This window comes from Pinus tabuliformis, chromosome J (assembly GCF_031772625.1).
Source record: "Pinus tabuliformis cultivar Carrire ecotype Pingquan chromosome J, CPIR1, whole genome shotgun sequence".
NCBI classification, from domain to species: domain Eukaryota; kingdom Viridiplantae; phylum Streptophyta; class Pinopsida; order Pinales; family Pinaceae; genus Pinus; species Pinus tabuliformis.
In genome coordinates, this window is record NC_142295.1 from 957532933 (window position 1) to 957560385 (window position 27453).

General features: G+C 40.0%; 1 protein-coding gene across 1 annotated transcript in view; it reads left to right on the forward strand.

Annotated features, from left to right (window-relative positions):
• The window catches only part of TTN5 (ADP-ribosylation factor family protein), a 163523-nt gene that overhangs the window by 112799 nt on the left and 23271 nt on the right, over positions 1–27453 (forward strand). The window contains exon 4 of the mRNA XM_089375979.1: positions 15754–15834. Within this exon, the coding sequence (XP_089232105.1) occupies positions 15754–15834 (81 nt within the window). The remainder of the gene's footprint in view (positions 1–15753; positions 15835–27453) is intronic.

Genomic DNA, 27453 nt, shown 5'->3' on the forward strand with positions numbered 1-27453 from the left:
CAAGAGATCGAAGTTTTTCTATGGGCGGTTTTTCGGGAAAATGATGCCCTAGGATCCCTAATGTGGGTAGACCTAGAATAAAGGAGAGATGAAGAAAAATGTTTTTTTAAGTGATTACCTCATGGTAGACCAGTGCCTAATCCTTTGGGGAGATTAGAGTTAGGAAGAATATGAAGATAGACTTCATTTCTAGGTCAAGGAGGCTCTAAGATCAACTTCGCTTGTCATTAGGGCAAAGGAGAGTGACCTCAAAAGCTTTTATACTTCGTTTTGCAAGGTGAAGTGGCTTATGAAGATAATTCAACCATAGAATTATCCCTAGGAGAATTTGTTCAACATACATGGCCCATACATAGTGATATGCTATATAAAACATAATTCCACAATTTCACAGTAAATGCATGCAACAACTAGCCCTAATATGGCAAAAATCTCATTATCAATATCTGTGACAAAGTAAAAGAATAAATAGCATTAAATTTGTACTTACATGTAAGAGAATATATCCAACCACCAATAAACTTGCCAATCAAGAAGCTCCAAGATAAGAAAAGACAATCCATACATCAAAATTCATCCATGCTCCAAAATTTCGTCCACCAAGAAGGAATAGTGAAAATCTCAAGAGAGATACAAGTCCAAACCAAGTGATGATGAGAAATGAACTCTCATCATTTGTATTTATACACTCCTAATGAGTTTGATTTAGCTACTTGAGCCTACATTAGCCCCTAAAATAAAAATAATGTGCAAGTAACTAACTTTTGGTGACAAGCTAGCGAAAATCTCAAGAGAGATACAAGTCCAAACCAAGTGATGACGAGAAATGAACTCTCATCATTTGTATTTATACACTCCTAATGAGTTTGATTTAGCTACTTGAGCCTACATTAGCCCCTAAAATAAAAATAATGTGCAAATAACTAACTTTTGGTGACAAGCCCACCAAACTAGCTCATAAACAAAATAACAAGCCTCTCAAGAGGTCGAATGATCAATAATACATGTCGTTGGGCCTTCTAAGAACCCTGATGAAGTCCATAAGTGCCATAATGATGAATAGGACTTCCAAAAGTAATGGACAAGGGGTTGGCCCCTTGTTCTCCACATAATAAACTTATGGTGCTCCCAATGGATGTGAGGGCACACAAGTGACCTCATGGGTCTCCAAGTAAGTTGAAGATTGCTGCAGACCATCTGTAAGTGCTCAAATGATGGTGTAAGTGATGCCACATCAACATACAAGTCCTGGGTCATCTACCAAGTGCATGGTACAGTTGTGGGGTTGGCTGGGCAAAGGTGAACCAGGTGCATGTTCCTTGCCCAATAGGTGAATCTCGAGCAATCTCTGAACATCTCTGGGGATCCATGGAGTGCTGTCTACTAGCTGTAGAGGCCCATGGCTCTCAACACACACCCTACATGTGCCAATTTAGCCCTTTGGAGGGTTAGGACCCCATGTAGGGAGACCAAACCCAAAATGGAGACCACCTGCAATCATGCATAAGATCCAATGTGTCCCCTAGCCTTCTAGTACAACAAGTCATCAATGAAATCAAGTAAAATAGCTTACACACCATGGACAACTGGTGGGGACTTCATCATGGCATGCCCTTCCATAGTTGGCTTTGGCATGTGCTAATGTCTCCAAACTCGAAATGGGGTTAACCAAGTATCTTATTAGGTGGTTTCTACTTCTAAAGGGGATAATATGTCCAAGGTACATCCTTTAAAGGGTGGTGGCATGTGATAGTGAGATGAATGGAGTAGGGGATGAAAATGGGCAGCCCTAGGCCACATGCTGGGGTACAAGGGTAGCTAATAAAAGGAAAGCCCACACTTGGGTATATAAAGTATAGGATGGAGCAATCGTGGTACATGAGGTGCCCCGACCTTGATATTTGCACCCTTCTTTATATGCCTTTTTCATTTTATGATTTTTATTTAATTGATTCCTCGGGGCTCAAGGGGTAAGAGCATGATGTGCGAGATATAGCAGTGGATACCCCCTTTAAGGTAGGGTGATTCATTTCCCACCAGGGGTTGGGACAATCATGGGTTCCTGAATGATAAAGAAGGCTCATCTAGGGCCTGTAGGAACCAGGGTGATGGCCATGATGATGGGGTAGAGTTCATGTATTGGCTTTAGACCATGTGCTAAATGTGTTTGTCCCGACTATCTTTTGCATTTTGTGGTACATTTTCCTGGAGAATGTGGCCAATTATGCTTTTACTTTTGTTTTCAGTTGCATCAACCTATGGGGCATCATTCCAGGCTTGACCCAAGGTGGGGGCAAGGGGAAGGGGAAGGCTAACCCTATGTGGACTCAGTGGAGGAATGTGGACCCAAGTGGGAGAAATGATGAATGGGGTTATAATGATTGGAAGGGGAGTAATATATTTGGATGAAGGAGCGGGACCACGCAACCAAAATCAGGGTTTCCCATTTAGTACCATCCCTAAAGCCCAAGGGTCTGTAAAAGAAATCCCACGAGACTAGGGTCCAAGGTTAACATCCAAATGAGGTCTAGGGGACAAGAACACAGACCTAGCCCACTCTTTCTACTGAATCCCCCCATTAATCCATGCCCATAAGTGTCCGTGATAAGCAAACTACGATACTCAATTACCAAATGATAAGGCATACCTTTATGTTCTAGAGGCCCACCTTCAAACATACGATCATAACAGATTGGTGAGGGACCACATGGCTGGCTCAAGTGGAAGAGAAATGGCACAACGAGCTAGTTGATGGCTGCAAGGGGCTATTGGCTGTCGGTTGAGGACCATCTTGGAGAAATTTTTTCTCCTAGGGATATCACTCACAAAATGGTGGGTAACAGACGCCATATAGGGAGACCAAGTCCAAGAGGAAGACCCACCTACAATCTTGTATAAGATCCAATGCGTCTCCTCACCTTCCAATACAATTAATCATTAGTGGAGTTGTGTAAATAAGCTTTCTAGTCAGGGGTAGAAATGGACACTTTATGGTGACATGCCCTTCCATATGGGCTTTGAACATGTACATGTGTTACCTTCCTTGACAAGAGAGGTTAATAAAGGACCCTATTAGTTGGTTTCAAACTATAAGGGAGTGACACGTGCATAGTACATCCATCAAATGGCTGGTGTCGTGTGAAATAATGATGGAATGGAGCGGGGGCAAGAGGGAAGGCTCTAAACCACATGCCATGGTACAAGGGTAGCTATGATGGAGGCCCACATCTTGGGTGTATGAATGTAGGAGGGAGCATTCATGGTATATGAGTTACTTCAACCCTTGTTTTTCCATCCTTCTTCATATGCCTTTTCCCTTTTACTGATTTTTCTTATTTTTTACTGCTCGGGGCTCAAGGGGATGAAAACATGATGCGTAAGATGTAGCAGTGAATACCCCTTTAAAATGGGGTAGTTCATTGCCCACCAGGGGATGGGACAATCATGGGTTCCTTAATGATGCAGGGGGCATTCATGGGGGCCCTAGGTACCAGGGTGATGGCCATAATGATAGGGAGTAGAGCTGATGTTTGGCTTTTGCCCACACACTAAATTTTATTGTTCCGACCATCTTTTGCATTTTGTGGTATATTTCCTGTTGTTTGTGGCCATATTATGCTTTTATCTTTCTTTTTAGCTGCATTAACCTCCGGGGCATCATTCCGGGCCTGACCCAAGGCGTGGACAAGGGGAAGGGGAGGTTAACACCTTGTGGATCGAATTGATAAATGTGGACCCAGATGGGGAAAATGTGAAAAGGGCATATAATGAGTGGAGGGGAGTGAGATATATGGTATCCGAAAGCGGGACCACGCAACCAAAATCAGGGTTTCCCATGTAGTGCCACTTCTAAAGCTAATAACCAGTAAAGAAGATCTCACGGGACTAGGATACCAAATTAACCCGAAGCTGAGGTAAGGGAACAAGAGTACAGTCAAAGTCTGTTCTTTCCACCGATTTCCCCTACTAATCCATGCCCAAATGTGCCCAAGAAAAGCAAGCATAAAGTTTAAACACCCAATTACATAATGAAAAATCATACCTTCGGGGTTGGATGGCCCACCTTCAAACATACGATCATAATAGATAAGCGAAGGCACACAATGGCTCGCTGAGGTGGCGGAGAATAGTAGCACATTGAGCTATCAGGGGGCTGCAAGCTACCGATTGGAGACAAGTCCAGGAGAAATTTCTGCTGGAGGGATCACCAACTGGTGGTCGGTAACAGGGCCACAAGCACATTTGGAAAAAATCTAGCGAAGATTGCAAGAGATGTGGATCAACGAGGTAAGCAATTCCAAATTTTTTTTTTTTTTTTTTATATTTTATTTATTTATTTTTCCTATAAAGTTCAATTGTTTAAAATTCAAGTTGTAATTTGTAAATTGTTCAAACTTACCATCTAAATTGTTGAACAAAGAACTAACTCTAGTATTTGTCTTTGTACCACATTGGTGGGAGTAGTTTGGAAGCCAATGTTCTCAACTGCGAAAGTTTGCAGTTAGATTTCTCAACCAAACTTAAAGTGCTTCTGGGTGTGAGTAGAATTGGTTTGTTTTTGAATGGATTCACACAAAGAAGAGAAATCATTTGGAACAAAAACAATTAAATGATCTCGTCTTTGTGCAATACAAGCTTCGACTAAGGCACAACCAGTTGTTCAACAAAAGACTTGATACAAATCCGATTGTGTTGGATGATATTGATCCAACTTTAGAATGGCTAGAGGAGACTCAACCAGTTGTGTTTGATGCTGATTTTAATATTGATGCCATGGCGATGAGGGGTGTTGATCCCAATGCATATATGGTAGTTGAACTGGTAGCTAGAGGAAGCGAACCACCAAGACCAAGCATGGCACATGGTGTTGGTGAGGGGAGCAGTAATTGTGCAACTCGGCCAACTCGTCCTTCTAGTTCTGCTAGGCTTAGTATTGCTATTGAGGCTAGAGAGGAGTGCGAGGATTCCTCAGACTCTGAGTGAGATGATGTTTATGTAGCTCCTGCCGATGATCCCATGTCTAGTAGTGGTGATGAGTGATCACGTTGATTAATGATTTGTAGTGGGCTAGTGGCTTGGTAGCTTGGGTTTTAGCATTGTTTTTGGACTCTAGAGGCCATTTAGAGCCTTATTGGTTATACATTTTGTTGATGATATTATTGATATGTATTGCACTCGGCGCCATTTTGATATATGTACCCTTACATGGTATATAAATGAGAAGACTTTCCATATTTTGTCTTTAATGGTTTGGAATCATAGTTTGTAATCTTAAAAATAAGTTTTTCATTAAAAAATAATTATTTTATGTATTTTTTTCAATTCCGGTTTATTGAATCTGGTTTGATCTAGTTCCGGTTCGAATCACCATTATAGGCGGCCGGTTTGATGCCCGGTTCCAGTTTTAAAACTATGCATACATCTCACATTGCCTAGACTATTTTTTTTATTAAAATTAACTAATAAATTTATTTTAAATTATTTTATTATTATTATTAATTATAAAAGAATTGATATAAGAGTTAAGCAACATTTTTAACCATGGAGATTCACCCCCACTTTACCATCAAAATTCTTAACTCTTTAATATTTTTTCTTGATAATACCATGGCATATCAATACCACATACCAAATATGACACATGTTGATATGACATTTTCTTTAATTAATTAATTTTGGATGAATTAATTAAAAGAACATAACTAACTTGGAGATAAATTTTAACCCTTGATTTGTGAATACTGCTATGAATATTTCGACATAATCCATGGAGGTTAAATCTCTACCATCCACCTAATAATTATTGATAATTAAATTAAAATTCTAGAAGGCCTACTTTGAAATAGACATGCCTATCTACACAATTAATTATAATTAATGATAATCAACATATTGAAAGGACATGTCCTAAAAGACATTACCACTCATGAAAGGGAGCTGTTACCACAAAATCTAGCAGGTCTTGGAGAGGGAAACCCTACAAGACAAGAAGCTAGACTAAGTGCTAAACATGGGATAATGGCCCATTGTCACCACAACCAAGGGCCCCTGCTCTTTATGGACTTTCACCGATGGGAGGAGTCCCAGAAGGAAGGAGATCACTTAAAATAGATATGCTTGGTATAAAGCACAAAGTGATTCAGCTAGAGCTCATTCAAGAAAGAGACTCAATAATGCTTTAAGGCTTTTAAAGAAGCAAAACGCTCTCAAAGAAAAGCCCTAGAAAAAAATCTCAAGACCTAGGGTTTTTATATTTTCGATGGTGATAGGTATTCATAGAGTCAAGGCCCGGGAGAAAGGCTTCTTATGATCTACTTCAACAAGTACTAAGCTCATACAACCTTCAAGGAAGTCCTCAAGTTGAGGGAAAAAGAACTAGGGTTTCCCTCTTGGAGCAACACCTAGGGCAAGAGATTTTATGGATGAAATTTGAGTGGATGCCCACTAAACTTGGAGAATAGGAAGCTTAGACCCTAAGCTTGATGTTTAGGCTTTGAAGTCACCAAAAAGCCTCCTCCCTAAAATTTCGCCGCAAGCCCTAGATTTTCGCCCTAGCCTTAAAAGGACTGGTTTTAGGAGAGAAAATTATGGATTGATCACCAATGACTTGGACTAGTTTATTGTCCTTTAGGCATATGGAGTCAAGGATGAAAAATATAAGCTAGATCCTTTATAAGGGGGCTAAAAATTGATGCCCTAGGTACCAACTTTTAGCATTTACCCACTTCAAAAGAAAATGTATTTTGATGGAGAGATTAAAGACTTCCTCCACTAGGAACATTGATTACACATTGTATAATGAATAACATATGCAATACTCAACTAGATAGCCTTTTAAAATTAATTTTCAACAATTAGGTAACAAAATAGCATAACCTAGAAGCAACAATTCCATACATTAGACAATTTCAAGCTAGAAAATCTTCAACAATAAGCACTTACAAGACAACATGTAGTATATCCATCCTTTATCCAAAGAAGTAGTTCCAAAGACAATAAAATAGCTTCCAAATATCGAAGTGCATCTAAAAGATCTCCAATGCCCAAAAAAAACAAATGCGAGTTCTTCTCAAGAAGTCCAATTCCAAGTTTGATGATGATGAGACTCAAATGAGTTCTTATCTATTTATACGTGTCGAATCAAGTCTAATATTAGCCTAAAGCCTCTTAGTTGTCAAATAGAGGGTAAAACTAAGTGTGGTTACAAGCCAACCACATAGCTAATGTAAAATCATAAAGATAAATGCCCAAGAGGGCTGAAATGCTAATGTCATCACTGCGTGGGCCTCTTGGAGGCATGCATTGAGTTCTCTTGGTGCCAAAATGAAGGAAGAGGGCTCCAAAAATCATCCTCTAGGGGTTGGCCCCTAGACAACAATGAAAATCATCATGTGGATCCCAATTTTGCGTTTGGGGCATAAAATAGGTCTCATGGGTCTCTTGGTGATCAAATAGTTTGGATTTACTCCATCGTTGAGGACTCAGAGAATGGTGCTAGCCCTCCCATGTCTCAAGGGACGAGACAAACCTCATCTAGGCCTCAGATCAGCTGCCACACTGTGTTAGCACTGCTAAGCCGGCTGGGGGCATACTAGTCCAAGTGCATCTTCTCAAGAACAATGTGGGGCAAAGCATAGACTGTTGTTGTACTGTAGGTGCCCATGGTGTGGAATGATGATGCTTTGTAAGTAACAAGAGTCCCATGATTCTCAACGCTTCACCTTTAGGGTGTCATATGCTCCTCTAGTGGACTTACGCCCCAATTAAGTTGCCCAACACATGATGAAACCACTTGCCAATCACACATAATGTCCAGTGCTGCATCTTCACCATTAGGAAACATTAATCATTTGTGCATCTAAGTGAACCAAGCTTGTTAGTCAAGGGAAAATTGAGACTTCATATGGGGCTTCTCTTCCAAATTTGGGGCTTTGATCTCGAAGTAGTGTTACCTCCCTAGGTAGGAGTGGCTAATAAACAATCCTATTAGGTGTTCGTAGCCCCTAAGGGGAAAGACATGTCCTTGGTACATCCTTCAATTGATAAGTGGCATGTGTATGATGATTGAACAAAATGGGGGCGAAGGGGTCTGGAGGACAAATGCCATGGGTACAAGGATAGCAATGATATGGGATGTCCACGTATTGGGCATACAACTGTATGAGGGAGAAATCATGGATACATGAATTACCCCAACCTTTGTTTTTCCACCCCTCTTTATTTGCCTTTTGCCTTCTCTTGATTTTTCTTTGTATTATTGCTTGGGGCTCCAGGAAATAAGAGCATGTTGTGGATGGTATATAGTAGTTATTACCCCTTTAAGGTGGGGCAATTCATCGCCCACCAGGGGTTGGGATGTGCATGGTTCCTTAATGATGTGGGGGCACTCATGGGCCCTAGGAACCGGGGTGATGGCCATATTGATAAGGGTAGAGCTCATGTTTGGCTTTTGGCCATGTTACCGCTCAAACTAGCCGGGGTCCTAGAAGGGGATCCTAAAGGGACAACTTCTAGGTCAAGGCAACAATGGAGCAATAACCCACTGTCACCTCAGATAAAGCTCCCTCCTCTTTACAAACTTTCACCGATGGGAGGAGACCCAGTATGAAAGGAATCACTAGATGAATGAGTCAATGAAGGGAGAAAGAGTGATTCCTAAGGTCTATTCACAAGGGAGACTCAATTTTGTGGTTTGCTTGCTTGAGAGGCAAGGTGTAAGGCTCTCTAAGAAGGGTCAAGGGGATTCCTAGGGCTAGGGTTTGCAAATAAGACTTGTAAAGGAGGGGCCTAGTCTAAGAAATCTTGGTTTCCAAGTGGTCTTTGTGAAACTATCTTCAAGAGGTCACAGGAGCAGACGAGACCAAGTGGACCCAAAGATAGGTCAAGGGGGTGGAGTTGATCAATCGAGGGTATACTTGACTTAATTGAGGGCAAGAAGGGGAGCAAAGGAAGAATTTTCAACAATCTTCATACAATAATCCCAATGAGGTCACTAGCCAAGGGAATCAAAGGGGAAGAAACAATCTCGGAGCTAGGGCTTGAAATATCTTGAGATCCCACAGTCGAAATGGCTTCAAATTTGGAGGGCTCCTAGGAGACACAACAATGCAGTAGAGGCTAGTATATCAAATTTTATTGATGGGTAACTTGTGAGAAATGTGATGCCCTAGGTCCCCTATGGAGGCTAGGCCTAGAAGAAAGAGGGAGAGGTGATAAAGAATATGCTTTTTGGTGATCACCTATGGAGGACCAATGCCTAATCCTTTGGGAGAAATGGATTCAAGGAGATTCCAATGCTTGGGATGATTTCACTTGGTCAAGGAGGCCTCTAGAACAATTTCGCATGGCAATTAGGGCATGGGACAATTGCTTCAAGGTCTTTATACTTCGATATGCAATATGTGATGACTTATCAAGATAAAATTTCAACAAAATATCTCTAGGAACATTCACTTATTCAAACATGGCCCATGACATGATGCAATGCTAATAAAAGACAAATTTCCACCATTTCACATAAGAAAAGCAACAAATTTCAGCCTAGTATAGTGAAATTCCCCAACAACATGCATGTGACATGAGAAAAATGATAAAATAGCATTAAAAGAGCACTTACATGTGAGAACAAGTATATCCAATCATCATCATATGCCAATATAGAAGCGCCAAGACAAAAATGAAGAGATCCAAACATCAAAATTCATCCACCCATCCAATTTCATCCTCCAAAAAGAATAGCGAAAATCTCCAAGATAGTGATCCAATCCAAGTAGTGATGATCAAATGATTCCAATTTCCATCACACTTCTATTTATACACATCTTAATGAATTTGATTTAGCTAATTAGGCCTAATTTAGCCCCTAAAATAAAATAATGTGCACAATAGCAAACTTTTGGTGACAAGCCCACCAAATAGCTCAATAATGTAAAGATAAACCTCTCAAGAGGGTCGAATGATCAACAAAGTGAATCGTTGGGCCTTTGAGAAGGCCTCATGAAGTCCAATGGGTGCCATGATGAAGAAAATGACTCCAAACATAGTGGACAAGGGGTTGGCTCCTTGTTATCCAATCAAGAACTTGTGGTGCTCCCAAGTGGATGTGGGGGCACAAGGACAACTTCATGGGTTTTCAAATGGATCAAATAGGCCTATAAACCATTTGTAACGGCTGGAGTGATGACATATGTCATAAATCCTCCATTTGTAGCGAGAGGCATCCTAGAGCATCTGCCAAGTGTATGGTGCAACTGTGAAGTCGACAGGGCATGGTGGACGAGGTGCATCATCCTCATCCAAAAGGTGGAACATGAGCCATCAATGAACATTGCTGGGGACTTGTGAAGTAATATTTTCTATGGTGGAGACCCATGGCTCTCAATGCTCACCCTACAAGTGCCAATGTGGCCCTTTGGAGAGCTAGGACCCCGTATAGGGAGACCAAGCCCTAAATGAAGACCCACATGCAATCCTGCATAAGATCCAACGTGCCCCCTTGCCCTCCAATACAACAAATCATTAGAATAATCAAGTTATAATGCTTACAAGTTATGGGATCAATGGGGCACTGTATGGTGGCATGCCCTTCCATAGTGGGCTTTGGCAAGTATAAGTGTCTCCAAGCTCAAAAGGGGGTTAACCAAGGACCCTATTAAGTGGTTTCAACCTCTAAAGGGAGTGGTATGTCCATAGTACATCCTTTAAGAGGTAGGTGGCAAATGATATAATGATGGAATGGAGTGGGGATCAGGGGAATCATCCAGACCACATGTCAAGGTACATTGGGTAGCTATAACAAGGGAAGCCCACACCTGGGTATATGAGTGTAGGAGGGAGCAAATTGTGGTACATGAGTTACCCCAACCTTTGTTTTTCCACCCTTCTTCATATGCCTTTTGCCTTTGATTGATTTTTCTTCATAACTGCTCGGGGCTCCAGGGGATGGAGAGCATGATGTGTAATATGTAGCAGTGGATACCCCCTTTGAGGTGGGGCAATTCATTGCCCACCAGGGGTTGGGACAATCATGGGTTCCTTAATGATGGAGGGGGCTCATCTAGGGCCCATAGGAACCAGGGTGATGGCCATGAATAAGGGGTAGAGCTCATGTTCGACTTTTGCCCACGTGCTAAATTTGTATGTCCCGACCATCTTTTGCATTTTGTGGTACATTTCCTATTGAGAGTGGCCAAATTATGCTTTTTACTTTCTTTTTAGCTGCATCAACCTTCGGGGCATCGTTTCAGGCTTGACCCAAGGTGTGGACAAGGGGAAGGGGAGGCTAACCCTATGTGGACCTAGTGGACACATGTGGACCTAGATGGGAAAAGAGATGAATGGGGCTCAAATGAGTGGAAAGGGAGTAATGTAGGTGGTGTCAGGAAGCAGGACCACACAACCAAAATCGAGATTTCCCATGTAGTGCCAACCCTAAAGCTAATGGCCAGTAAAGGAGATCCCATGGGACTAAGATACAAAGGTAACCACGAAATCGGGCAATGGAGACAAGAATACAAACCTAACCCACTCTTTCCGCCGAATCCCCCCACCAATTCATGCCCAAAAGTGCCCATGACAAGTAAGGAAAACTACTCAACTATACTAATGAAAAGCCATACCTTTGGGGTCGGGAGGCCCACCTTCAAACATACATTCATAACAGATGGGTGAGGGACCACATGGCTGGCTCAGGTGGCGGAGAAAATGGCACATCGAGCTATCTGGGGGCTGTAAGAGGCTGCTGGTTGTCGACCGAGGACCATCTAGGAGAATTTTTTCTCCCATATACACTACCCATAGGTGTGGGTAACAAGCCACATGCTATATTAGATTTCTCAACCATCATTTGCATTTTATGATTTTCTTTTTCTTTTGTTTCTTTCTTGTGGCAGTGATGTGATTTTAATTTTCTTTTAGTTGCATCAACCTCTGGGGAAACATTTCTAGGCTTGACCCAGATATGTAGACAAGGGGAGGGGGTTGTGCCAGTGCCTCGTGGACCCAGTGGTCATGTGGACCCAGTGAAGGAAAATGATGAAATAGGGCTTATAATGTGTGGAGGGGAGTGAAAAATGTATAACTTGACAATGGGACCGTGCTACCAAAATTGGGATTTCCCAAGTAGTTGTTGAGAAATGTAACTAGTTTCGGTCTTCATAATTGTTGTACTCATTTCAATATGTTTCTTATGTAACAAACAAAAAAAAGAAAAGAAAAATTATTATTATCAAAACATGGGTTTCATGCTCATTATGATTTTCTTTTAGGTAAAAGCACGTTCCTTGTTCTTCTAGGGTTTGTTAGGTCTTAGGATTTATTGGCATGAGTCAAAGGAGTCAACATCATGTTTATAAGACCCTTCCGGGCAATTTGTAATTGTAAAAAGAATTATTTTTGAGTTTAGAAAGTCCTGGAATCTCCAAGAGTACAAGTCGGCCTAAAGGAGGGAATTCGACCCCTTAAGAAGGCTATAAAAGGAAGCAATTCAACCTCATTTGAACACACTCACTCACAAGTTCGATCTATCAAGGAAAGAGTTTGATCTGTAGTTGGGAAGTTGGGAAAAGGAGAGTGAAGTTCTAGAAGAAGCTGGGAGGCCGAAATATCTTGTCTTTGGGCTCTATCTCTCTCACACGTGCGAAGAAGCTAGGGTTTCTGCAGCCAGAAAGAGGCCGAAGTTGCAGGTCCAAATTGTTGGGGAGCGAAGTTGTTGCTGAGGAGTAGAATTGCAGGAACAAGTTGCTGGATAGCACAAAATCCTTCTCTTGACCTTGGTGAGAATTGTTTCGCTCCAAGAAGGTCTCAAAATGAAGATAGACTAGGGTTTCTGCAACAGTTGTTGGAGGATGAAGTTGTTGGGTCAAGTAGCTGGATAATTGCTGGCATAATGAAGTTGCATGGAACAAGAAGAAAGGATTTGAGGAAGGGCTGACCTAGTGCTGGGAGAAGGACTTGGACTAGGGATTGGGTCCTTGTATCTCGTTTGAAGTAGATTCTAAGAAGAGAAAAGTTTTTGGGTTTTCCCCTTAGAGGGGTTTTGCCCTGGCTGAGAGCCTATATCTGTGTCCTCTTTTATTTTTGTTTCTTGATATTGTTTGATGAAGAGATCTAAGTAAACAACATAAAGAAGATAAGTAAGTTTCACAAGTATCAAGGTTAAAGAAAATAAGTTATAATCGCGGCCACTTTACATTTTCTAACAGTAGTACCCTTCCTAAAGCCATGGGTGAATATGGGAGGTCCCACGGGATTAAGATTGGGGATTAACCCCCCATTTAAGGTGAGGGAACAAAGCCATAGTCAAAGCTCTTCCTTCTTCCAAGTCACCTGATAATCCATACCCAAAGTAACCAAATGAAAAACAAGCATAAGCACTTGATTGCACAATGAAAAACATACCTTTTGGATCAGATTGCCCGCCTTCTAACATATGCTCTCGAGTCCCGACAGAAGGGCGAGGAAACATACAACTGATGCAGGGAGCGGAGATAAAACGACACATCACATCGGCTACGAGGTGGATCTCAGGGCTTGTTGGCTGCCAACTGAAGAAAATGAATACGAGCAAAGCTCTCCTAGGTGTACCCACTTTTGGTGGGCAATAAGAACCTTGCCTAAGTATCTATACAAGGCCCTCATTGTACAATCAAGATCAATTCTCTCATACATTTATATATTAAATATTTTTCCTAAATGGATTTCCTTATTGCTTTCCAATTATTTTGGATACTCTAACCCGCGAGCCAGGTTTGTCTATCACAACCTCTTATTCATGATCAACTGACCCTCCTAGGAAAGTAAAGGGGTACACTTTAAGAGCAACAAAATTAACACTCTCAGTAGCGATCTTAATCATGGAAATACTAAAGCAATTTCACACCTTATGAGTCTATTCATCTAAATCTACCTTGCCTTCCTATATTTTATTCCCTTTTCAAATGAGTGGATGCTGTCTAGATTCCCTACCAAAATTGTGTAATGGTCCTAACTAGGAAATTCAATGATATACAAAGCAAATAAACAAAGCAACATCCAACAATGTGACAAAATCAAGAAATACCCATAAAAGCACTGCAAATAAAGTTCATCTGAGCCATTTTATTAATTCTTTCTGGAGCAAGTACAATAGTGATGAAATGGTGCCCTTGGGCTTGTCTCAAGGGACAAGCGTGACAACACCCAGGTGAGCAAATGATGGCTCTAGTGTTGCACAATTGCTGCTCCAAAGATGATTTACGCTGCCCAGAAACTGCGATACCTGTTGGAAAGGATATGCTGGTAACTCCACTTCCCGTGCTCAGAAAATGCTGCAACTTCAGCTCCCGACTCCTCAACAAAAACCCACCAAAACCTAGAAAGGGTTTGGCCTAGTTCAGACCCCCGAAAATCGACCCCCAAGCACCACGTCCTCCTCCTCACGTTGGGAATCACGGCCTGACTGGAAATGGCTGAAAGGGCTCTCCAAATCACCCCCAAATGCTAAGATGCTGCCACCGATGGATTTCCTCTCTTCTCCCGGCTAACTCCAGCTCTATAGCTCTTCACCCAATTCCCACATGAGCCCAGAAATGGCCCTCTCCGCAGTCCTCAATGGCTGTAAGTCAAGCTGCCCAAATGCAGCAATATCCCAGTCCAAAACTCCTCCCAAAGGCTGATCCTCTGCTGTGACTCCAACTCCCAAACTTTCCCGACAAGTGCTGCCCGGATGAACCCCCAAATCACCCCTCCGTGTTCCCCTCCTACGTGCTCTAGGAATAAGTACTGCTGAATCGAAGGACAAGTGATGTGGCTGCCAATCTCCTCTGGTTCTCCTCCAAGGTGGTGTGAAATGCCTTCCTAGGGTGGCACTCGAAGTCCCTTGAAGAAAGGTTGAGTCTCCTGCCTAGGAAACTCGATGCTAAACAACCTAGTAACTCGGCTAAGCAGCTCGAGCAACACAAATGAGTTCGATGTGCAAATGATGCCTTGAGTTGGGGAGCTCCTCCTTATATCTTCGTGGGCCTTCTTTCCTCCATGTGGGCCCCTCTCCAAGCCATTCGATTCCCCTCCAAGGCAATTCGAATTGCCCAAGTGCCCAAGTGCGTTTTTTCATGTGGGTGGCCCCCCCCCTTCCACTAGCGATCTAATTCAGCCTCTTTTTCTCCTATGTCCCTAAGTCAAAAATGATTGGGTTCTTTTATTCACCAAAATTTATGAAAAATTGTGGGGAGACCAAAACCTGTTACAAATAGATTTGGGAAGGGACATGGCATATTGACTCAGTTTGGTTGGCTGAAATTTCAATTTGCACTTGATGGAACTAAGAATAGAGTGTGCATATCAATCGGTGTATCTTTTGAACTAGCTCCATTCAGTTTAATGTTTAACACAGACTTTCACCCCAAATCAAGATGTATATAGACATTCATGAATCATGAAATATATAAATATATCTTCTTCTGCAAGGTTTTGTGTTCACTGATTGTATATGTTTTCATAAATCTGTGTGAAAGGTGGCTTTTGAAAGAGCAAACATAGCATCTGCACTTTTTCTGATGCTTTTAGAATCATTATTTGGTATAGATATTATGATCTTAGTAACTGTGTAAAAGAAACTTAAAGTCTGCATTTTTAAATGTCTCTAACATTTTTTGATGTTATTTTATTAGGCATTGTAAATGAATACAGACAGATGACTTTTCATCATAATGTAATTCCGATTCATCAATTTGTACCATTATTAATATTAGCCATATGATTATTATTATTTGACAGAGATTGTCAGGGTCTTCCTTGTTGATACTAGCAAACAAACAAGATATTCAGGGTGCTCTTAGACCAGCAGACATTGCCAAGGTATAACTTATGTAAATGTAATTGCCAGATTTTTCTTGTTTAATGATTGGATTGCTACATGCATTTGGAAATTGAAATGATTACAAAATATTTGTTGTATGTAAGAAGCCACCATGGAAGCAAATTTAATGGTAAATTAGGCATTTGGTTTTTGCAAAGAAATCTTTATGTTTTTATTTTTTGTTAGCTAGACCCACAGGTTTTGAACTCACAATCTTCACACAAGGAGTACCTTAACAGTACACTATCGCTGACTGTTCTATGCCCCATGGGTGAAAATAAATCTTTATGTTAATTAGTTATAATTGTTTAATTTTCTTTTACAAAATCTATTTTCTGATTCTTAAATATAAATAGTGTAATATCTAAATGTATATATGTTGACTAGATCTTTGAACCGTGAAGCTTTTTTATAATTATAGGATGCTACGTCAACTACTTTTCTCATTATTGCATAACTCATTTGACTACCTAGCATATTAATGATTCACAGTAGAGAAACTAATCTACTTAGAGTGGTCTATTTCGAAAGTATGGTCTTCTAAGCTTCTCCACCCTCAAAATAACTGTGTAAATTCTCTAAAATTTTTGTTATTCAAGCTATCAGCCCTTATACTACACAGATAACATATGATACATGGGATCTTGTTCCTCTTCCGAATGGACGAAAATTTGTTAGATGCAAATGGGTTTACAGAACCAAGTTTGGACCAGATGGAAAAGTTGATAAACATAAAGCTCGTCTTGTTGCTAAGGGTTTCTCACAAGTTGAAGGCATTGACTATACTGAAACCTTCTCCCCTGTTGCCAAAATGAACTCTATCCGCCTTGTTCTTTCCCTTGCTGCCTCTTTCAAATGGGAAGTCCATCAAATGGTTGTTAAATCTGCCTTCTTGCATAGGGACTTGCCTGAAGAAATCTATATGGAACAACCTCCTGGATTTATATTTTATACAAACAGACTCCAGCCTTGTATGTCGGCTTAAGAAATCCCTTTATGGTCTCAAGCAAACCCCTCGGGCTTGGTATGCCAAAATGGATAGCTTTCTTTTAGATACTGACTTTTCTAGGTGTCATTCTGACAATACTGTCTACACCAAGAAAGTGGGTAAGTCTCTTATCATTCTTGTTCTTTATGTTGATGATCTTATCCTTACTAGTAGTGATCCCAACCTTATAAACCATGTGAAGTCTAGCCTTAAAAAGTAGTTTGAAATGACAGACTTAGGACACTTGCATTATTTTCTTGGTCTTCAAGTCTTGCAATTCAAGGAAGGTATTTCCCTTTCCTAGTCCAAGTATGCCTGTGATCTTCTACACCACTTTTACATGGAAGACTGTAAGCCATCCCCTTCTCCCTTTCAGTTTGGAGCCAAACTTTCAGTCACTTGTACTTCCCCTAAAGTTGATGCTACCTTATACCGTCACCTTGTAGGAAAACTTTTATATATGACCCATACCCGTCCTGACCTTTCCTTTGTTGTTGGCCTTATTGCTCGGTTTATGCAAAACCCACATGAAAGTTATTGGAAAGCAGCTAAAAGAATACTTCGTTATGTTCGAGGTACAGTTCAGTTTGGGATTCATTACAGTGCAGAAACATCTCCTCTATTGGTTGGTTTCATTGATTCTGATTGGCCTGGTGACCCTAATGATCGGAAGTCTACTGTAGGTTATGTCTTCACTCTTGGTTCTGGACCTATTACATGGGCTTGCAAGAAACAAAGTGCCATTTTTCTTTCTTTAGCAGAAGCAGAGTATCATGGCATCGTAGAAGCTAGTAAAGAAGCCCTGTGGTTTCATTAGATCCTGTCAGAGTTTGGCTTTCAGCAGCAACATCCAACTACACTTTGGTGTGATAATCAAAGTGCCATTCAACGATGCAAAGATCCAGTGCAACATCAGCGCAACAAACACATTGAACTACACATGCACTTCATCGGAAAGCTCATTCATGACCATGTTCTTGAAGTGCAATATTGTTCAACCGATGATCAAGTTGCAGACATCTTTACAAAGGCTCTCACAGAGGCGAAGTTTACTAAACTTCGATTTATGGTTGGAGTTTAGGAAGTTGTCACTAAGGGGGGATAGGCTCTAATGCCTCTTTCCTTCTCCTATTGTGTCATATTTGTACATTCTTGAATCCTATCCCAAGTTGTTCTTAAAGGGGGATGTTAGGATATTCCGACACATAGGAAAGAGTTAAGTATAACTTGGTCTAATGTAGAATTAGGTAAAATGTGTTTCTCTACTATGTACTTTTGTAACTTACAATCTGACGGTCACGATATGTTCTAGACATGAAGTGATCCGATGGTTCATTCTCTCCTCGGTATTACTGACAGTTGATCCGTGGCTTAACACCCAATTGGTCCATGATCTCTATTTAAAGAGCATGGAGGGTCATTTGTAAGGTGACCGTTCATGAGAGAAGCTTATGTAAATTTTCTTTCTTTTAAATTAATAAATTACCTAAAGTGGCCGCGTTGGCTCAGGCTGTGGATTGTTTCCCTCTTTGAGGGTTTTAACCATGTCAAGAATACTGGTGTACTGATCTACGATTTGTTTGTGAGCGGTGTCCTTTGGTGTTCTATCTAAGGAACTTACCCTGTAAATTCCTACAAGGAAGCTATGAATTCCTGTTAATTTTGAGTTAACATGTTCTTTGGTTAGGACAATTACTTCAGCATTTCATATAGCCCATTTATCAATCCATTTCATTTCATTAGCGATCACATAAATCATCGTTATATTGTCAGTAACTGAAGAAAGAACATAAACGATAAATGTAGAAGACAAGCCAAGACAAGAGGACACCAGATTTGGCGAATGCTAGGGAAAAACCCCAAGATGGGGAAAACCCTTTGATCAATTATTCTTATTATTATATCAAAATGTTCAGCAGAGAGAGAGGAATACAAAAGTCAAAATTGACTTGCTAAATCGAAGTCAAAACAACCCTATAAAATCTGCAGTCAAAAACAGCAAAAAATTGCCCTAATCAGAAAGTCCACAATAGGTTAAAGTAGTTGGAAACTGTTCTCAATGCAGCTCGGTCATACCCAGTCAAACTCGGCCTTCAAAAGTGGTCAAAGAGAACCCAAAACAATCATGAAAACAATGGTCAAACTTGGTCAAACTCTGCGGTCAAGTTTGCAATCAACCTTGCGATTGGTCTGCGGTCAAAGTCCACAAAATGCCTTAGTTCCTATGCCAATAGATGTGGCTTGCTAAAAACGAAATTCTGGCACAAAAACCACGGTCAAACGATGTTAAACCACCCCTGGTCAACGCTGGTGAAACCTGTAATAGTCTCTGAAATTTCGGCCTCGTAATTTGTCCTTTTCCTGTCACACGTGTGAGGAAAAGATATGCCCAATAAGCTGTATGAACCAATCAGAGAAGGAGAGAGATGATTGTGTGAGTGAGTGAAGTGCCAAATGAGGTTGGAGGTCTCTCTTATTTATACAAATCGTTGAGGGTGAAGTGACATGTCTCTTGGGCTTCATGAGCCTACATGATGATGTGGCCGACCTTGACAATTTGCACATGTGAGGGCATAAATTCAAAAACACATTTCTGCTTATCCAAATTTGATGATCTTTAGGTCAATTTTGGTCCTCTCGAAAAGAGGAATTCAATGCAATAATCATCTCTATCAAATGAGCTGTCCAAAGTGGAATTTGGCCCTAGCTGCCAATTTTAACACCCTCTCAACTAGGGAGAATTCCACCTGCCAATCCATCCATCATCATGCCATTCGGTCATCGTAAACCATCGCCGCATCTCATCTCTACTCTGCTGAACACTGATGTAACAATGAAGAAGAATTGATCAAGAGTGAGTCACAAAACCTTGCCACTCTCCACTAGCAAAAATTAGTCTAGGGGTAGAACCCTAATCGGATTTGATCCCAAATCAAGTTGTTGAACACCATGCATCTTAGTCATAGGGAGTACGACAATACACGATGTGTCCATCGGTAGTGTTATGATCCCTAACCATTTTTCCCAACTCATTGGCCATATGAGAGGTACTTCCCATGTGTCCCAGACTACATGGGTAGGATGATGCTGGGGCAACAATAGGGAATAAATCACATCTTGTTCTTCCAATACTCATTCTAGAACCAACAGAGTGTGAGAAGAAAAAGTTTGCTCAACCATGTGCCAGTAGGTGTATGTGTGTGTTCTAAGTTTCATAGCTACACGGCTTAGCCAAAGGAAGTAAGAAAATGTGCCCTTGTTTTATATACTTTGACCTTTTTATGCTTTACCCACTTCTGCTTATTAATTATATTCTTCTATTTAAGTTAAGGTAGAGCAATTCAACCTTAGTTAGAGACCTTTCTTTTCAAACCACCTGGGCTATATCAATAGGCCTAGATTAATTAATCTTTTGAAATATGATTATGTGTCACAATAGCCAAATAGGGTCTTCAATAACCAAGTACATACATCTTCTTGAAATTAACCATATAGGGTTTACAAAACCATATACATGACTTTATATATTTTAATATTTACATTATTCCCAAATAACAATTACATATTTAAATCATGTTTACATACACATCTATGCATAGATATATTTATTATCTTCATCATGTGTACACAGGCAACTAAGGAAGTACTTACGATGACCCTACAAATGCAAAGTGGCCAGGTTAATATTTACATTATATACATAAATGTACCAATACTGGGACCATAGCACAATATCTACATATTTTGCAAAATGGCTGGGGGTCATTACAACTTCATTGAAGGATTACCCATATCTGACGGGAAAGATAAATTTTTTGTCGTAGTGGACATATTAACTAAATATGCACGTTATATGGAAATCAGAAAGACGAATTCAACAAAACAGATTGCTGATGTATTCTACAAAAATATGTATAAATTGCATGGTTTTCTGAAGGTCATTGTGAGCGACAAGGATCCAAAATTTAAAGGGAACTGTTGGAGAGAATTTTGCAAACAAATTGGAATATTCCTTAATATGAGTTCAACTTACCATCCACAAACAGCTGGCCAAACAAAAATTGTAAATAAATGCTTGGAAACTTACATCCGTTGTTTCATGACAAATAAGCAAAGCGAGTGTTGAATTTAACTGAATGGTGGTATAATTCTACTTACCCCACATCTTCCAAAATGACTCCCTTCCAAGCCTTATATGGTTGGGAACCACCAAAATGGAAGGAATTTGCACTAATTGACACTAAGGTCCAAGCAATGAAGAATAAACTTGATGGAGAACAAAACATGATCAAATATTAAAAGAAGATTTAGCTATAGCTCGTAATAGAATGAAACAACAAGCAAACCAACATAGTTTAGAAAGAAAGTTGGAAGAAGGCGATTGGGTATTTGTAAGACTCCAGCCTTACAAACAACTATCCCTTAAACAACAAGGAAAAAACAAATTGCCTCCAAAATTTTGTGGGCTTTTTCAAATCAACAAAAAATTTAGCGAAGTAGCCTATGGGCTGAAACTATCGGACAACTGTCGCATCCATAATGCCTTCCATGTGTCATGCCTCAAGAAGATGTTGGGACAAACCCAACTTGTTCAAATAGAGATTCCTGAGTTTGATGATGAAGGAAGAATTATTCTAGAAACATAAAGTTTTCTTGCAGTGAAGGAAAAAGTGTTACGTTCCATAAACATCAAAGAATACCTTGTCAAATAGAAAAACCTTCAAGAAGAAGATTCATCATGGGAAGCAAAACATTTTTGTCAACAATACCCTTCATTACTTGTTTTTAGGACAAAGCAATTCTTAACAAAAAGGTAATGTTACAAATAAAATAATAGTAATAATTAATAAATTATTAATTAGTAAAGGGTGCATATTCATAACCCCTCACTCGTTACCAATCAATGCAATATAGCACACCATCCGAGTGATATTGTAAAATATGTATTCAATTCGTATATTCAATAACAATTATTTATTCATATCAACAAATATTTTCTACACCTCACCAGTTTGTAAATTTATGATCGCAACCTTTTTTTGTTGATTCCTCCATTTTGAGACTAAAGAGTGAGAAGTTGGGAGTGAAACTATCCTACTCTCTTAGCCTTGAACTTGCTCACCGGAAAATCTTGCTCATTGGGAGGACCTGCGCATTCGGGATGCCCCAGCCAAAGTAGAAACTATAGCATTAATAGTTGTGTCCCAAGGGGAATTTTTCCCTTAGGGTTATAAAATCAAAGGATAAATTTTACAATATTCCTTCAGTTCTAAACAGAGATGATATAAAGTATATAACAATGCAACCAGGCAGTAGTACAACACATCAATAGTTCATGTTAGTTTTCATTTACACCGGTTGTCTTGGTTGCTCAACATTCATAATAGTGACAGTATCAAACACACACAAGTATTTTATTTCACCACTAACTGATGTAATGAAACCATTTCATAAATCCAATGTACCCTGTAGTTTAAGCTTCTACTCTTATTATCAGTCCTTGCTGTCCTATACTACTGTCTGACTTGACAAATGATTACACTCCTAATGCTTCAAGAGATGCTAAGATAGCTCTCTACAATACCTCGCTGCCTTGTTCTTGCCTTGCTTGTTAATTTTTCACAAGTTCTTTGCTGTAATAATTACTTAAGACAATGTTCCATTCAATTTCATTCACACCATACAAGTTAAGCAAATATAGAGGGAACAATAAACAGCAATGCACAAAAGAAGATAGCCATGCACAGTGAGACATGCAGATTTTTGGTCAAAGACGAGGCCAAAACCCACAAGGGGGAAACCCAAATCATTGTTCTTCTTCTTAGATATTCATCAAATGTCCAGCTCAGATACAATATACAAGATTATAGAATAAATGCCCAAAAACTAAGGATGCCAAGTCTGGATCAAGGGACCAACCCAATAGAGAAATTCAGATCTGAAGTAGCAACATAGGTACATTAGATGACAGCAGCTAACGATCTTCCATACATCAACAAATAACCATAAGAATGAGCTCGGTCCTCCTCAAGCAAATTCGGCCTCCTCTAGTGCAACAAACCCAAGTCTTGGATCATCAAAAGAAGAAGGATGGACTGATGTAAGGTCAGCCCTAGATCAAAAGAGTTACAGCACTGTAACAGCCACCAAAAGATGTGATCCCGTTCCAAACATCCTTAGAGAAAACTCGGTCTTCACAGCTGAAGATATCTAAGACAAAATCGGCCTCAAGGGGTAGCAAGATGGAGCCATAAGACCTTTACCCAAGACAAATTTCTTCCTTTCTCCTTCATTGACAATTTCAGACTATTATGGCAGCATACCAAAAGAGAAATATTTCATATTTGTGATGTGTTTCTTTGAATGAGCTCCAAAACCTCTTATTTATCCTAATCGTTGGAGGAGCCAAAGGGTGCCTTTGTGCCAATGTGCCCCTTCATTTAGAGAGGCCAACTTGAGGAAGACCCTTTTAATTTGCTCATAAACGCCTTGATATTGATGCTGACATAGTTGCTTGCCCAAATAGATTATGTTACATCAAACAATAATGAGAGTGCCAAGCCAAATAATAATTTCTTTTTATCAGATTCAAATTCTCTTTGGGGAAAGTGGATTTTCCTTAAGGAAGTTGGGCTTCTTCTGGGGGAAATTCATCCCGAAGCTGCCAATTTTAACACTCCCTCTCAGCGAGGGAGGAATTTCTGGCTGCACCATAGTTCTCATCTTGGCTGAACAATGATGTCTCGGTCGGAGTCGGTCCACAACTGATGATAGCAGAGATCGATTTACCATAATCAAGTCCATGATAGTCACATTTGACCTTGGTAAAGATCACACACACCCTACTGGACTCCAGATCAAGCTCCATGACCTAAAGGAGTATATCATAGATCTCATTTGAGATGTACATGTCTCAACATAATGGAAGTTGATAGCTGCACCATCATCTCATCTCAACTGAACAATGATGACTCAATCCATAGAAGAAGAAGAAGAATGATCCACACGACAATAGGGGAGATCGATTTACCACAACCAAGTCCATGGCAGTCATAAATGACCTTGGTAAAGATCACACACACCCTATGTCCACTAACTAACCGTCACCCAACTTGATCCTCAATGATCAAGTATTAGAACACTTGCAATCCTCACTAGGCGGGAATGGAAGAACAAATCCATCCAAGCAAGATATACAAAGACAAGAGACTAATAATTAAAAGAACAATAATATAAATAATCAAGAAATATAAAGTACTTATCCCTTGAGAATGTGTCAACTCCCTCTTGACCTTAGTTTGCTTGGGTCTAGTCAAGGAGTTAATCATCATCAAGGAGTCCACAACATCAAGGAATTCACATTATCAAAGAATCCACATCGTCAACAAGAAATCGACCTTGTCCACATCATCATCATCATCATCATCATCGTGAAGGAGTCCACAATGTCCTTGTCCACATCATCATCATCGTGTTATTTCTTCTAGGATTTCTTCTATCAGCAAAAGTGTCCAATCTTTCTACCCTTGACATTTGTAAGTTTTTCTTTTCACATACAAGTGCTCAAATAACAAAGGAGGATATCAAAAGTGCCTTCATCATTAAATACTTCTCTATATTTATGAATGATTTGGTCCCTCAATCCAAGTAGACCCTCCTTCAACATATTTTGCACTTCAGTGTACAATTTTATCATGTATGACAACATCAGTCCTAGGGTTTCATAAAGCCTAGGATTTTACTCACCCAAACTCTTGCTAGGGGTTTTCCCATTCTTGTCATCAATATTCCAGGTTGTAATAGATGGCATCAATGATTCTAGATCAGGTTTCATACTTTAGTCTTCAGATGATTCAGATCTAAAGAATCTTAATCATTCCCAAAACCTTGCAATAAGATTTTGTTACTTCACAAGATAAGATCATGATGGGAGGTCATTTCTATATCACATAGGGAGTGTTGCGTCTCCAAAATGTCATCCTTTTCACCCTCTTTTCTGTCACTTTCCTTCAATATTTACCATATTCCATAGCATAGTATTCAAAACTGGAATGAATGATTGGACCGATCCACCTATCAAACTGGGTTTCAAACTGGAACTGGTCAATCCGGGACTGGTCAGATCTCAATGAACTGTTTTTTAAGAAAATACATGAAATAATTAAATTTTAGTGAAAAAAGCTATTTTTAAGATTTAAAACTATGGTTTCAAACCAATAGAGACAAAATATGCAAAGTTTGCTCATCTATATATCATGTAAAGGTGAATATATCAAAATGGCATCGAGTGCAATACATATCAACAACAAATACATAACCAATGAGGCTCTAAATGGCCTCTAGAGTCCAAAAAAAATGCTACAAGTTATGGGGCCACTAGCCTACTGCAAGTCTACATATCAGTGATCAACATGATCAAACTCATCACCACTACTAGACATGGGATCATCAACATGAGCTACATAAGTAATCCTGCTCAGAGTTTGAGGGCTCCTAAGACTTTTATGCAACCTCAATAGTAGTGGTAGTAGTAGCAGCAAAACTAGACATCAAAACTACAAATCACTGATCAACATGATCACTCATGAAATTCATCATTGAGTCAATGCTCTACTAGAAATGGGATCATCAACAAGAGATATATAAACATCATCCAGCGAAAGTCTTCAGACTTGGATTTCTCAACCTTATAATATGATAGAAATTGAAAAAGTTGAACATGCCTAACCAATGATTTTGGTTTGAGTGAAGGGTTCATCTCCTCAACCTTATAATGTGGTAGAAAAAGCTTAGCATGCCTAACCAATTATATTCCTTTGAGTGAGGGGTACATTTTTGTTAAGGCCATGGTAGAGGAGCTCAATGATCAATATCACCAACATCAGCAAAGTTCGACAATCAATGCCACCAACATCAAGGTACTTAAAGGGCTTGATGCTCTTGATCAAATGCCAATCTCATACCCTCACGCATGACAAAATGAAATGGAAACATTGGAAACCCCCAAACCATGAAATCCTGAAAACCATCAAGTGTGTTGAATTTTGAGTGAAATCTAAAATTCTAGTTTCTCCATATGAAATCCAATGAGGTCGAAACCACTCTCAAACATCCCAAGTCATTTCATGGTACATTAAAAATTTAAGTAAAAGGTTGAAAATGAAAGATAAAGGAAATATCACTTTTACTTTAAAAATTTAACATTACCATTGATTGCCAGCATTGGTAAGGTTAAGATGTGTGAGTCAAATTAGAGGAGAGGCATGCTTTTCTTGGAGGGCTTGTTTTTGGAGGGAAACAATGCCAAGTTCCCTCAAAACCGGGTGTTTGTATGACATCTTGTTTGTTGGGGAGAGCTTTTAGGCATTCTAGGGTTGACAACTTGTAATGTCCCAAATGAGATATTTTTTCTAAATTTGCAGAAAATGAACTCAACCCAAATTTCACCATTAAATTATCATTCATTTAACAAAAGATTGCCATGTAAAATATAATAGATAAAGTGCATGCAATTCCATAAAACAATAGGCAGAAAATGATCTCAGCTTTATTATAATATAAACTGGGGTTTACATGCTGATACAATAAAATAGCTGAGATGGAAAACTGGCCTCAAGACTGCTCCCATACTGTGCTAGCCCTCCAAAACTGAACTGAAATATCGTTGTTGAGCTCTCCTGTGAATTCTGGATGAATTCACCAAAGGGAGATGGGTACTCGCCCAATCTCACTGAATCACCCGAGGGTTTCGTCCTGGGGCTGCTGTTGGAGTAGAGAACCGGGTTCTCAACCTCTCATACAAGAAGAAATATCAAATCCAAGTTGTCCTCAAATGGCCTCCTCCCCCTCTTTTATAGATCTGATGGACCCCTCTAGAAGCTCCTATTTTATTATTATTTTAATCATTGAGCACATTTCCCTTAATTAAAATATTCTTTTTAATGTGGGAAAATGGTAAATTGGCCACCATGCTTCCTCAAGCCATTGAAAATCACTTCTAGCCATCCCATCCTGTAGGTCTTCTCGTTCCGGTTCCAACGAGCTATTACACTAAGGTGTTCTACCAAGTATTCCTCCCGAAATGCCACCTTAAGCGTAATTAATGGAGTCAGGCCCATTAATAACTCGGTTTTTTGAAAGTTGTCAGAATGCAACGGAACAAAAGGAAAACTATGCGGATGATGGAATATACCAGGAGGATGCCATCAGACCTCATAAAAACTCCTCAAAACCCCATGAAACACCTCTTGAAGCCCTGGGGCCTACTGATAAAGTAAACCTACACCTATGACCTGTTTACCCCAGCCCTAAAAGTCCATCCTAACCATGCCACGAGGAACACCAGAAAAAGGAACATTACAAGTCCTCTCGCCCCAAGATTGCTTGCCCTCAAGCAATCCAAACCTGTGCGCCAATCTAGTGGCCCAACGCAATTGAGACCCAATGCCCAGATCCCATACGAACCACTGGGTGATGCTCTGCCTCTGTGTCAACCCACCATGAATAGACCCCTCAATGCTCGGATCTCAGACCAATATCTGACTGAACTTGTCATCAACAAATCCTCTTGGATCCCAATGCCACCAAGAACAAGCATCAATGCTCCACAACCCTTGCAGTGTTATAGCTC